The sequence below is a fragment of the Arctopsyche grandis genome, chromosome 10 (assembly GCF_051622035.1).
Source record: "Arctopsyche grandis isolate Sample6627 chromosome 10, ASM5162203v2, whole genome shotgun sequence".
In the NCBI taxonomy this organism is placed as follows: domain Eukaryota; kingdom Metazoa; phylum Arthropoda; class Insecta; order Trichoptera; family Hydropsychidae; genus Arctopsyche; species Arctopsyche grandis.
The window spans coordinates 27,333,405-27,347,368 of NC_135364.1; the positions used below are offsets into that span (position 1 = coordinate 27,333,405).

The 13,964-nt window shown below is 34.8% G+C and overlaps 2 protein-coding genes across 3 annotated transcripts in view; one reads left to right on the forward strand and one right to left on the reverse strand.

Annotated features, from left to right (window-relative positions):
• Positions 1-13,964, forward strand: part of LOC143918095 (organic cation transporter protein-like) — a 69,004-nt gene that overhangs the window by 45,553 nt on the left and 9,487 nt on the right. The window lies entirely within an intron of this gene.
• On the reverse strand, positions 9,243-10,843 carry Non3 (Ribosome production factor 2-like protein Non3). The gene is made up of 5 exons (XM_077439659.1): positions 10,726-10,843; positions 10,232-10,447; positions 9,885-10,158; positions 9,670-9,811; positions 9,243-9,598 (listed from the first exon to the last, which is right to left on the reverse strand). The coding sequence occupies exons 1-5, from the start codon at positions 10,746-10,748 to the stop codon at positions 9,312-9,314; spliced, it is 942 nt and encodes a 313-aa protein (XP_077295785.1). The 5' UTR covers positions 10,749-10,843; the 3' UTR covers positions 9,243-9,311.

Here is a 13,964-nt window from a genome sequence, read left to right on the forward strand (position 1 = left end):
AACTTAAATAATGAGCGATTTGAACACTAAACGAAGGTCAAGACCGACACATCTAAAGTTCAAATTGATGCACTTCCTCGCTAGATCATCAAGCGTGAAGATATCAATCAGTTCGTTACTACATATATAGTCGACTATCCATCCACTCGTTTCAATTTAAAGTTTTTGAAGTGTGATGATGGCAAATAAAAAAAACACAATAAGGCAGGATCAATCCCGATGAATCATTTCGCGACTAGCCGAGTTTTGGTGACGCTGATTAATTATCTAATTTATTCTAGTCCGCAACAAATAAACTAGGCCTACTGAGACTGAAAAAATATATGGGGATAAATAATTAAGAAATGCCGATTGATCCATAGCACGTGCTGTTCTCCTTTATTTTTTTTTAATCTAGTCTGCTTTTCGAATGTCGTCCAGATACGTTGAGTCGTTCATTCCATTCTAAAACAAATCACGTTAAATAATCGCTTTTTCTGGATACCGATATATGTATGTAAGCAGTTATTTTGAACTATGAGTCGATGTCGAACAAAGAAATCCATTTTGCTGTAGTTCGTTGAAATTTCCAACTGTCATTATAAATCAGAGATTAATTAGTGCGAGGTCCAAATTTAACAGAGAAGATCAAAATTCCACTCATACACAGTGCCGGTTTTAGGAGGGGGCTGGGGGGGGCGGCGTAAGTTAGGGCAGCGCACGATGCGCCAAAGGCACTTTAAAATTTAAAATCAGAGCGCCAAAAGACATACAAAATTTTAGATTAGAGCGCTAAAGGCGAAATTATTTTCTGAGAATGTTTAGAAAAAATTGCCCGAGGGCGCCATTGGGTGTAAGGCCAACACTGCTCATACATCACATTCAATTATGAAAATAAGGATGAGCGCAGGCTACCAGACAGATAGCATAAAATAATATCGATAATCTGCACTCATCAAGGTGGAAAATATCACAGCAGCAACGATTTCATTGAAAAGTCGGATAGCTCTTGGAATAGGAGCCATTCGATAAAGTACTGTGCGGGCAGGAGGTACGACCATCAAATGATGATGTTACCACTCACACAATTATAACACATGATAAATAAAGGGACGTATGAAATGAGGATTTAGTATGGAGTGCATTTGGATGAATGAAAGCAGTTTAATCAAAAGACGAAGATCTTCGATCAGTGTTTTTAGCCAATAATGACGCATGGATGTGAAACTTGGACATTGAACGCCAATGCACTCAAAGAAGTGTGCAACGTTGTATGCTTGGCATAACGAGGAAAGACAGGAAACGGAATACGTGGGTGAGAAGTGTGACAAGGGTAGTGGATATTTGAAAGGTGGTCAAAAGAAGTGCTAGAATGGTACCCGAGATAATGCAAAAGGATAAAAGGAAGACCGCAGAGAAGATGGGTAGACGAAATTGGGAAAATGTGTGGGGTGAGATGGATGGAGACGACTGAGAGCGTGTTGGAGAGGACTTCATCCAGCAGTGAGCGGCTGTAGATGATGATTAACAAAGGTTATAAAATTTATGTATCTATTTTAACCGATAGAATTTCATTCGGATGGCCAGGTTATACATATGTATGTATGGATGTATATAATTATTGGACACTTTTCATTACAGTTGACCAACTGTAGAAAGAAATTCTCAGTGTGGCCAAAAATTTCGGTCGAAAAACTACAGTCAAACTAAATTAATTGTGAATATGCTAATTTACCTTACAATTTTATCGCTAGTTTAAAATTCTAAGCAATGGAAACCACATATTTATAGGTTCATATATGTTAGAACTTGTCAATCAATGAAAATATTAAAAAATCGGTATTAGTATAAAAAATTACTAAAATGAGGTATATAGGAGAGTTTTTCTTTTTTGATTCTCGTTTATATTAATAATATTCACGATGACTATTGCTAAAAAAAAATGAGAAAGTATAGTTGGCTTGTTATTGTAATTTGGCAAATATGAGGTTACGGCCAAATTTTTCAACAAAAAAACTTTCACCGACAGATGGCTTACAAATTCAAATCGACAGTTACGCAAATGTTCATAGGTTATGTTGACTATTATACACACTTATTGGTGTAACAAATTGCAATTATGAGTCTTATGTACTTTCATTTGCATTTTAAAACGCAACGCAAATTCCTCTAAAAATCATAAATAAATAATAAATTAAAAAATTCATATAAAAAATGGATATTTTTATTTTCGATGTCATGTTCGATATCTGAAGTTGTGTGTTACAAATATTTGAAATAATGAATAGTATTAAATTTCGAAAGAAAACTTAATCAAGACGGCGCTTTCTTGTATCGGTGATGATGTCGGCGTTATATATAATAAATTATAAAATTGGCTCGACGTTTTAGTGTTTTTCACCCATATTTCACAGGATGAGGAAAGATCGTTCGAAATGTGTCGTACAATTATTCCGACATTTGTTATATATGTCGCACAAATATCTAGCTGGCCGGTGGGAAAAAATGAAAAATATTATTCACACATTGTGTGTATAATATAATAAATGGCCACACGTGTTGAGGACTGTAAATAATCCAGACGTTTAGCTTTTATGTGTCACAAATATTGATATGGATATGTATTTATAAAACTTTCCCCTTCACATGTTCTATTTAAGAAAAACAGTCATCTTTTATATATACATAATTGTATTGTACTCCAAAAAGGATCGTTTTAACTGCATAAAAGGACTATACACAGTATTTTGTACTTGGAATTGAAATTTACTCAATTGAATGCAATTCTGTGACTATTCTGTGTTATGCTTATTGATTATTGTGTGGTTATTGACTACTTGAACTAAGACATTACACTAATGATTATTATCAGTGAAATAATAAATTGCTATCAGTTAGTACTGAACAAGAGAATCAACTGGGGCACAATATTGTAACGGATACTAAAAAGAGCCGACGGTTAAGTGCAATCGGATTAGACCGAGGCGCATCCCTGACACTGTGCGACCGTTATAATTGGTTTCAAGGATTATCTTTAGACTAAGTGCATGTATGTAGGCTAAACAATGGCTACCGAATTGGCCGCTATTGGTCCCTTCTCAGAAGTGACCGATACCGTGTGACTGGGTGTCGTGGGAATACATATCCGGGTACATGCCTAAACAATGGGGAAGTAACTGGATGCCTTGAGAGACCTGCCCTTTATAAGGCGGTACCAAGCCATTCTAGACGGAGCACTGCCAGTGCGTGTATCTCCTTAATCACCAATAAATGCTGTGACACGACTTTGGCCTTTTACTTGGATCCTCCACCCAACCCCACGCAACAATATGTGTCTAAGTTTCACAAGATTCTTATTATTTTACTTAAAAATCCAAATGACAAAAAAATGTACCGCGTGTTTATGATTATATTTGTGATCCAAAATATTTCAATTTGAAATACATTAACTTGGTAAATAAATTGAAATACATTTAACCTAATGTACTATAACTTTTCTCATAAACAAACGTATATTAAAACAATTAACAAACAAACTACCTTTAGCATATAATGCTTTGAACAGTGTGGTCACGGGTTCAAATCCCACTGGTTTCTGCTGGCCAGACCTTGGATTTGTGACTCCAGGTCGATCGTTTCCTATCAAAGTTTGCCAATTTATCTAATTTTCTATGAAACGGTGCCAACAAATTGGCAACCTTACCCATTTTCCCGCAAAATCTCGAGTTTTCAGCAATCTCGAATTGTATAAAATGCTGCAAATTTATAAATTTGACCATAAATGTCTCTATGAATATTAATTGATATGTGTTTATGTACTTTGTACAGCACTAATAATATTTGTATTCATTTATGATTTGAAGACTAATAATAGCTTCATACAAGAGTCCAGTTATTAAACAAACACAAGACACATCATTGTTTTTTTTTTTGATTTTTAAATGCTTTTTATTATTACGAAATTACGTTCATAATACATCTTATATCTATTTTAATAGCTACTGATCATTTTCTATTTTACAATTTAATTTAATTTGGTTATCAATCATAGTATTATATTATTCTAATGTTAATGTACAGCATAATAAGAAAAAGAGCTCAAAAACCTATTTACAATTCTTATAAATGCTCATACTACATCTAATACATAATATTAATTAAAGACTCTCTAAAGGCGATGACCTAAAGCAGATTGTGTTTAGGTAATCTGTGTTTATACCTGAAGGGTATAGACATTTTGTTGTAATCACCGAGACTCTTCACATGTGTGTTAGTATGGTTATTAGTGATTCTGTCATAGAATCTACTGGTTAGTTTGTTAGTAATGTCTGTAACAAACAGAATATTATATATGGCATGCACTTTTGTCAAGTTAGTATATATGGGTGTATTATAAATTATTTTTAGGGATTTATTTTGTATTACTTGGAGCTTGGAAAGGTTAGTATTCGAGGTGTTATTCCATACAGGTGAAGCATAGGTATTATACACATCATTGTGAAACCAATTTTAAGTATTACAAGTTGCACATTTTCTTTTCACTGTGTTGCAAAAAGAGAAAACGTCTCACTGTGAGATAATTGGTCGAGACATCATTTTCAGGTACACGTGTCGCGAGTTCAATGTTATCTAAACGTAAACAGTTTTCACTAGACCGTCCGAGTGGAGTAGTGCGTAGATACCATACTACGTATGCAAAGTCCGACGGGTGACCGTTTGCATATGCGGGCAAATTTCACGTGTCGAATGCACCGTGAAGACATGGTGTTGTGACCAGAAAGGCGAATTCATTCAAATGCCTCGTCAATAGGATTTCCTTTGTGCGCACAGCGGCCATTCAACAAATTGCAACCGAACCGATTCGAACCTGTTTTTCCGACCGATCTGCCTAGCATTCAGAAAACTTTCAAAAGATCTAATATTCGAAAGCTTACGAACCACCCGAAACAGTCATCATACTTTTACACAACCTCACATGCGATTTGTCATGACAAACTTTAAACGTATGCATACATATTCAGATCAAAGTTGAGATCATTTTTTTTAATCACTAGATATATGTATGTAAAACTAGTGTTTGTATGTTTGTCTGGGGCTTTATATTATACTAGTGTTGTACCCGATGAAATATCATCGCATGGGTTATGGCATATTAAGTTATTAAATAAAATTAAAATTAAAAGAAATGTGTCGGTGATAATTATGTTCGATCATAATCAAATATCTTTTCAAATATCTTTTAAATAAATTTAATTTATATTTAATTAATTGTTTAATATGAAAAAAGAGTGGTATAAACAATATAAATTTTTTTTATAAATTTTCAATAACTAAATATTTAAATAAATTTTCAATAGAATTAATTAATTAATTAATTAAATAAATTTTCAATTCTCAGAGACTTTCTCCGTAGAGTCTTTCTGCCGTAGAGAGACTTTCTGCTGTAGAGAGACTTTCTGCCTAGATGAAAAATTGGTAGCAAACAGTATATATAGAAGTTTTTTTCTTTCGTTATTATATTCGTACATTGGCAGTGTTTTTGCTGTGAGTACCAGTGGCGTGCGGTGAAATTCTCTCTCTTTTTGTCGTACAGCCTTACTTAATGTGCGCGAGCAGGATACAAGAGGAACAGGCTATTCCCCATATGTATGTTGAATCGAAATGACTATTATAGTATGGTGATCGTTATCGCAGATACACACAGAGACACACAGAATAGCGATAAAATATATATTTATATATATATATATATATATATATATATATATATATATATATATATATATATATATATATATATATATATATATACATATATATATATATATATATATATATATATATATATATATATATATATATATATATATATATATATATATATATATGATATCTCATTTGAAACACAAAATATATATTGAACACATATACAGGTTTTTCATTCCAAATTGATCCTTTTTCATTTCAAATTGACCCCTTTTCAATGTCAATTTGAAATGAAAAAGGTTTAATTTGATATTAAAAAGGGTCAATTTATAATGAATAAGGATCAATTACAAATGAAAAAAGGTCAATTTGGAATGAAAACCTATATCAATATACGTCATGATTCTGTAAAGGTATTTAATATATATGATTTTACTCGTATTTTTATTGATAATGAATCAATCTAATGAATGAAATTAAAATTTTAAGATTTAGAACCTTCGGTTGGAGTTCAGTACTCTGTCAACTACGCAGCAAAGTACAAAACCAACGTAAATAACTGAAAGCACTTTGTCAACGTTCATATTTCTCAAATTATTCTTTCCTAACGCCATTCGACAAAATATTCCTATTGTGCCGAGGTCACATGTGTAAAACATGTTGCCGTTAGTTTTTCGCATGATTTATCTGAAAGAGGTTTTCCAAAATTAATTATATCCACATGTTTATTACACAAACGTACACACAGACTTATTACATCACAACAATCCTAACAAATCTAAAAAGTGTCAAAACACATATTATATCGCGCATTACGGAAACATTCTTCCCGAGGCATGCATATAATAGACTCGATATGTTAATGGTTAACTTTTGTCATATGTATGTACAGCCTGATTCATTCTTGAGCAAGGATAATGTTCAATTCTAGTGTTTAATTGTCTAGTTATGCGGGTTACATATGCGCATTAACGAATTTAAATAAAGTGATCGTTACGAGGCTCGACACACCACGACGAGATGAAAATATCAGATGCTGCGTGTTTCAAATATAATTCGGTGACAAAAGAAGTTTATAGACAGCTGTCAATACAGCAGATAGCGAAAACATTTCAGCAATACGTGCGCGGACTGCTTCAAAATGACCTTTTGTGTTGACAATGTCCTTTCCGCATTGTCAATGTATGATCATTGACACGAATACCGATTTTACTATAGTAATTGTTTTGTCAATATTTGACATCTCATTTTGTTTTTGATTGTTTTCAACAATATTGAAGAACAAAACTGGTTTCAAGTGGTTGAACTACCTCAGAATCGCACGTATGTAAATATCCTACATACATCGGACAGGATTTTTACACGTATATGCACTTCAGCGTTTTGTTCCATACAAAATATAATGCAATTCTGATAAGACTTGTAAGAAGCTCTCCAGCAAATACTCAATTTGAATATAGGGCTGAGAAATATTAAATACTAAAAAACTAGTGGTTTAAAATGAGTATTATCTTGCAAGCATTTTATATGTATACCGGTGTCTTATAGTTAATTCATCAAGCTATAAAAATCATAGACTTTTGTCACCAGACGTTAGGTTTGATTATAACTTCTAGATAATTGTACATATGTATAAACAGACAGTGTATAGTGTATGTTTAAGATAGCTAACTAGTATGTAGAGCTTCAATAGCAAGTTTATAAGTAATAATGATCGCTATTTTAGCAAGCACTGTAATTTAAAATGCTAGCAATTGCAAACGTATTGAAAGGTCTTCTATTGCCTTACATTATTCATAAGCTCGTTATTGATATTGTGTATGAAATAACCAAATATACATATCAACAAATAAGTCAGGGCTGCTCTGAGGGATGCAGAACACCCGGACGCCAAGCTCCACAGAAATAAAAATTATATAAAAAAATATTGACAGCTTCCGCTAAACAAAAATTGAAATAAATTTGCAACGAAATGTAATGCACATTGACTTGTATATCCAGTTCAATAACTAATATCAGATAACAATTAGATCGAAAGTAAAATGAAATTGAGTTACATCAGTTAATAGGTATATTACTTTAAGATACAATATAAATATAACTACGAAAGGCCTCCAATTCTGAATAATAAGGTGAAATGTTCGGAATAGATATTATTATCTTATATAGGAGCAGGGTTTCCAGACGTTCCTATTTGAGCGGGACTGTCCCGAGTTCAACAGACAAATCCCGAGTCCCGCATTGCCTCTGAAAATCCCGACTTACAAAAATGTATGTAAATAGAAATGGTTTGACTTCAAAAGTAACAAATTTCAATCCATTAAAGTCTTGTCTTTAAACCAATCGAATTTTCTTCAATTGCAGAATTAACAAAATTATTTAATATTATTTGCAATGTTGACCGTCTATACAAAGATGTCTGTTTATTAAACAAATTTTTACTGAAGCAAACGAGAAATGGACAATATATTTTAAAGATCATTCCACTTGCAACCATGTGTATAAAATTGTAGCCCAAATTTTTTCAATTCTACATTCCATTACAATTTTCGAAAGAATATTTAGTCTAATAACTAGTGCAACCTGAAGAAAGGAGACAAACAGATTATTTTTAGAAACAGAAGCTGAATTAATGCAATTGTAATGACTTGAGGAAATTTTCATCAAGCAAAGGTGTATAAAATTTTTTGAATAAAACTGTTATGATTGCATTATTTTTTGCATTTAAACCAAAAAATATAATTCCTGTAATTGTATCCATTATATTTCAATAACTGTGATTTCTGTGGATTACTAAGTGACTATTTTTTATGGTAAACGGACTACTAGTCATATGTAAATCAGTCACAGGACAACCGGTCGCTCTAGATCGGTCACACTAAAACTGGTCACACCCTTAAATCGGTCAACCAGTTTTCTCGTGACCGATTTTAGGGTGACGGGTGATCACGTGTGAACGATCTAGAGCGACCGGTTCACATTTGACTAGTAATCACCGAACCATTTTTTATATGTTCTCATCTACATATATATATTTATGTATGTACTTATTACATACATTATAATTTAGCCAGCAGTATAGCTCGGTGGTTGGGCTTTTGCTTAGCGCCAGGAGGACGCCAGGTTCGATTCCGATCGACCTCAATTGAAAAATTATTTATTCTGAGTATTTCTGTAATGCTGCTGGTCAGACTTGGATATTTGTGAATCCAGGTCGATCGTTTCCTATCAAAGTTTGCTAATTTTTCTGATTTGTCGGAAACGGTTCCTGATTAAATTGGCTAAAAACCTTCCTACCTACTCTGTCACCACTATATGATAAATGTACAAATTCATAGATGTCTCGACAATTTCGAGCTTTCAGTGTCTGGTAATTCAGCGACTTAAGTAATAAAAATGCTGCATTGTCTGTAATTGGCCAGGAAGGCGCATTGGGGTTTACCTGTTAGGCCTTCCTGGCGCAAATATTGGATTTGCAAGCGGGCGCCAACTACCCTTAGAGCGGCCCCAATCATAGTACTCACTATATACATGTATCAAAAAATAAAAGCAATATTTGAGAATAATCATAAGTGTTTATTTATATATAAATATCTCAAGTGAACAAGTTCATTCAATAGTTAAGATTACGTAGATATTTCTTGTAATGTCATAGCTCTGGCTGCCTTTTTCTTTTCCATTCTTAGTCTCTTCTTTTCTTCTGGTGTCTTCTTGAGGCCCTTCATCTTGCGTGTTTGCAATTTGCCTACTTCTTGTTTGCCCATATGAATACGTCCATGTTTGGCTCCAAAGACGTCTCGAGAAATATTCTTCTTTGTGACTTTTCTAAGTTCTCTAGGTTTACGGCACGCTTGGGTCATCAGATCTTCGGACGCCAATTTAGTCCGTCTAAGCGTTAAGTCCATTGACGGTCCTAAAATATCATTAAGTTAATAAACATATACATATACAGTATAAATTTTGTATAAAAAGTATTATATATACCAATTTCTTCAAGTTCTACTCTCGGTGTAACTTCTCCACTTTTCTTCAATACGGATCTGTATGATCTTAAAAATATTTTGGAATCCTGAGTGGCTGTGAAACTTAAAACGTGCTCTAATCCTTGCAATCTTATTACTTTTGCCTGAAAATATCGTTTTTTATTATTAAAACTAAAAAAAAAGGTCTGAAAGATAAAAAAAAACGATTCAATATACCTTTTCCCATTGAAACATATCGACAAGAAGTGACTTCAATCTTATAAGATCTTCACTCTGTTCCCAAGCAGAACCGTTGAAAACCAAGCACGGTTTAATCAATGTGGATATTTTGTCGATTTTGAAATCTTCTAACCGTCTAAAATTGTCAACTCCTAATTCGATCATGTCCAATAATGTGAAATCAAAAGTTCTGCCTAGGACTACATTGTGAGGCCTTTTTTTACTGTGCGAAATAAAGACGAATAGGGGTGCATTTTTAGCTCTGGAAAATCTGAAATAGTTGATTAAAACTTATTAATATAAAAAATACAAACACAAATATATATAATTGATTGATAATATACTTTTCTAATAGAGTGGGGTCTTCAAATGGGCTCAAATCGTTCTTCCTTTGAAACATGACGACGTTGGGTTTTTTCAATGTGTATAAATCTTTCATAATGCCTTTTGTTATTTCGGAAGTCTGGCGACCCTGTATTAAAAAGCATTGTTTGGCTTCTTCGATTAATTTTGGTTCTAGTGCCAAAAGAGCCTTTTTCCCCTTCCGAGTGGAAGCTTTCCTGTAAAATAATTTAAATATAAATACAAATTACAATACTAAAATATATATATTCATACTTTACAATACTAAAAACATGCGTATGCCTATTTACTTATAAAATGTATACACATAGAATTACTCATACGTTTTGAGTACTAGTTCATATTGGAAACATGTGACAACTACTAATATGCAAAATATATCAAAATTTCACACTTTAAATGAAGCAAAACGTTGGCAAATACATAATAACTATATGAATATAAAATTTAGACCATAATTTATCGATGAACTCACTTTATTCTCTGTATAACAGGCATGTTGTCAGAGCGGGCGCGTCTTAACTTAACCTCAATGCGCACACGCGTTTGACGTGTGAGCAACACTTGACTATAACAGAGCTCATTCCGTGCATGCATTCTTTTTATTTTATATTTTATACTAGTGGTTTTACCCGGCTTTGCTCGCCACTTATAATATATACCGCTTAAACATGGTCAATCTAATAGCAAACATTCATTATTTTATTATTATATTTATTTGAATCGAAAAAAAAATGGTGCCACTTTAGTATGCGGTCTACCTTCACATATTTTTAATTACATTTTATACCCCAGGAAAGCCTTACAGGTAAACCCCAATACGCCTTCCTGGCCAATTACAAACAATACAGCATTTTTAACCCTGCGCTACAAACGATTGCAAACCAAGCGGGCGCATGCTCATTTCGCTGCATGCTCATTTGATACTTTTGGTTACCTGACAACTCGTTCACAGATTTTCCGTAAACCGAGGATGTGCTCCAGGCATTACGTATACGGCCATCTCTTTCTCACCCCGTCTGTTCACCAAGATCTCGTTTACTATGCCATTACGTATGCAGCCATCTCTTTCACAGACCGTCTGTTATCGGTGAACAGAGATCTTGGTGAACAGACGGGGTGAGAAAGAGATGGCCGTATACGTAATGCCTGGAGTGCATCCTCGGTTTACGGAAAATCTGTGAACGATTGTCGTGTCACCGATACTTTTGTCTCGACTTTTGCCATTTTAAACTTACCAGAAAGGGGTCTACATCACGGGCCCGAAAGTGAAACGCCCGAAAACGCAAATATCGGAAGGCAAAGATCGAAAATCGAAAGATCTTAAGTCGAAAGATCAAAAAAAAAGAGTCTCTCCCCCCGTCGTACATACTCACTTAATTTGCGCGAGCAGGATACAACAGGAACAAGAGGAACAGGCTTTTCCTCCCGTATTCTGCACGCGCACATTGAACAAGGCTGTATGACAAAAAAAGAGAGATAATTTCACCGCATGCCACTCATATATCTTATAGTACCGTTTTACCATGCACCATAGTACCGTTTACCATGCACCCTTTTTTTTATCTTTCGACTTAAGATCTTTCGATTTTTGATCTTTGCTTTCCGATATTTGCGTTCTCGGGCGTTTCACTTTCGGTCCCGTGAGGGAGACCGGCCAGAAAGATACAACTCAATTTTAAGAATTGCCAATCATCAATGTACATCGAAATGTCATCTGCGCAACCCCATGAATATCTCGTCTTTCGTACATGCTGAAATTCAAACAGCTAAAATTCAATCGAAATGAGCATGCAGCCGGGTGGTTTGCAATCATTTGCAGCAAACCCCATTTTTATTGTACAAGTGGCTGAATTACGAGACACTGAAAACTCGCAAATTTACTAGACATCTATGAATTGTACATAAATTTTATTGTACATTAATCATACTCAAATAGTGGTGACATACATAGTAGGTAGGAAGGATTTTAGCAAATTTTTAATCGGGAGCCGTTTCAACAATGAAATCAGAAAAAATTGGCAAACTCTGATAGGAAACATTCAACCAGGAGTCACAAATATCCAAGTTTGACCAGCAGCACTACAGATATTCTTTTCAATCGAGGTCAGCTCATGGGATCGAACCCGGTGCCTCTCGGTGTGAGGCAGAAGCTTAACGACCGAGCTATGCTGCTGACTGTATCTAATATATCTATTTCACGTTTTTACTTTAATATGTGGTCTCACTGTTTCAGTTCTCGCGTGTGACACTGAGACTGAATAATACCGACCCTAAAAACCTAATCTTAAATGAATAGGGCCAACTTTAACTTAACCGAACTGCTAACTTAGCTGCTAAGATATCTTTTTTTTTAAGTTTTATTTCATCAATATTTTCACAAAAAAAAAAACATATCTTAGCAGCCAACACCTATTTATTTTAGAGTCAGGATAGGTTAGATTAAGTTAAGGTTGGCACTATTCATTTAAGATTAGGTTAAGAGATATGTATCTGCTGACGATATTTTGATAGAAATGCTTCGACAACATTATGGGGCGGCAGGAAAAAACAAAAATTGTAATAAACATTTCGTTGCTACGATACAAATAATAAAAAATAGTCGACTGCGATTCAAAGGTAGATCGCATGCTAAGGTAGATCGCATGCTAAGGTAGACCACATACTAAAGTAGCACCAAAAAATAATATTCAACGATCGTCATAGTAACTTTGATTTGTTTTGGATGCTCCCAACCAAACTTTACATAGTTACATATGTAGGAATACATGGTAAATACGTACATATGTACTACGCATTGTCAACCTACGCACCAAGGCCAAACCAACCCCTACACAGCTACAGCACATGACTGGTCTGGCCAGCAGCAACCAGTGTGACTCGAACTCATAGGGCTGGGCCGCACCGTGCGACTTGCGAGCGACTTGGTTGAGGGCAACCAGACCAATGCATGCAGGTAGATGGGACATGCTACACCCGTCAACTTGTTTGTCACACACATTTCCATACATTTTTTCGTATCGCGCAACTAGTCAGCCGACAAAGTTGCACGGTGCGGCCCGTCCCATAACCACGCTGACCATAGCAAGATATGCTAACCAGTGCCGGTTTTAGGGGGGACTAGGTCGGGCGGTGCCCGAGGGCGCCAAATAAGTTAGAGCGCCGAACGATGCGCCAAAGGCGTTTTAAAATTTAAAATTAGAGTGCCAAAAGCAATTTAAAATTTTAGAATAGAGCGGCAAAGGCGAAAGTTCTTTCTAAGGGTGTTTTGAAAAAAATGCCCGAGGGCGCCATCGGGTGTAAGGCCGGCACTGATGCTAACCACTAGTCTATGCTGTTGGTTATATGGCTTAAGTACCTCTTTCTAAAGGGCAAGTTGCTCACTACAGCTTCCCTGATCGAAAATAGAAAATATAAACCAACCGCCTATCCTTATTAATGACATGAGAAATTGCGTTTTTTTTTAGAAGTTAACTATCTGCAAAGTATGTATTCAAGTGTGTACTCTCCGAAAAATACTTTTCATCAAGCATTTGATCATGCTCCAGCGGCATGTAATTCACAACGACATTAAAGAAAATTACAGCACATAATCAAATTGTAATTAACACACACGTGCCCTTTTCACAACACAAAATGTTACTTCAAAGAGCTACATATTATATGTACGTATGTACAGTGGCGGACTGGGACTGAAATTAGTGCATGCCAGGA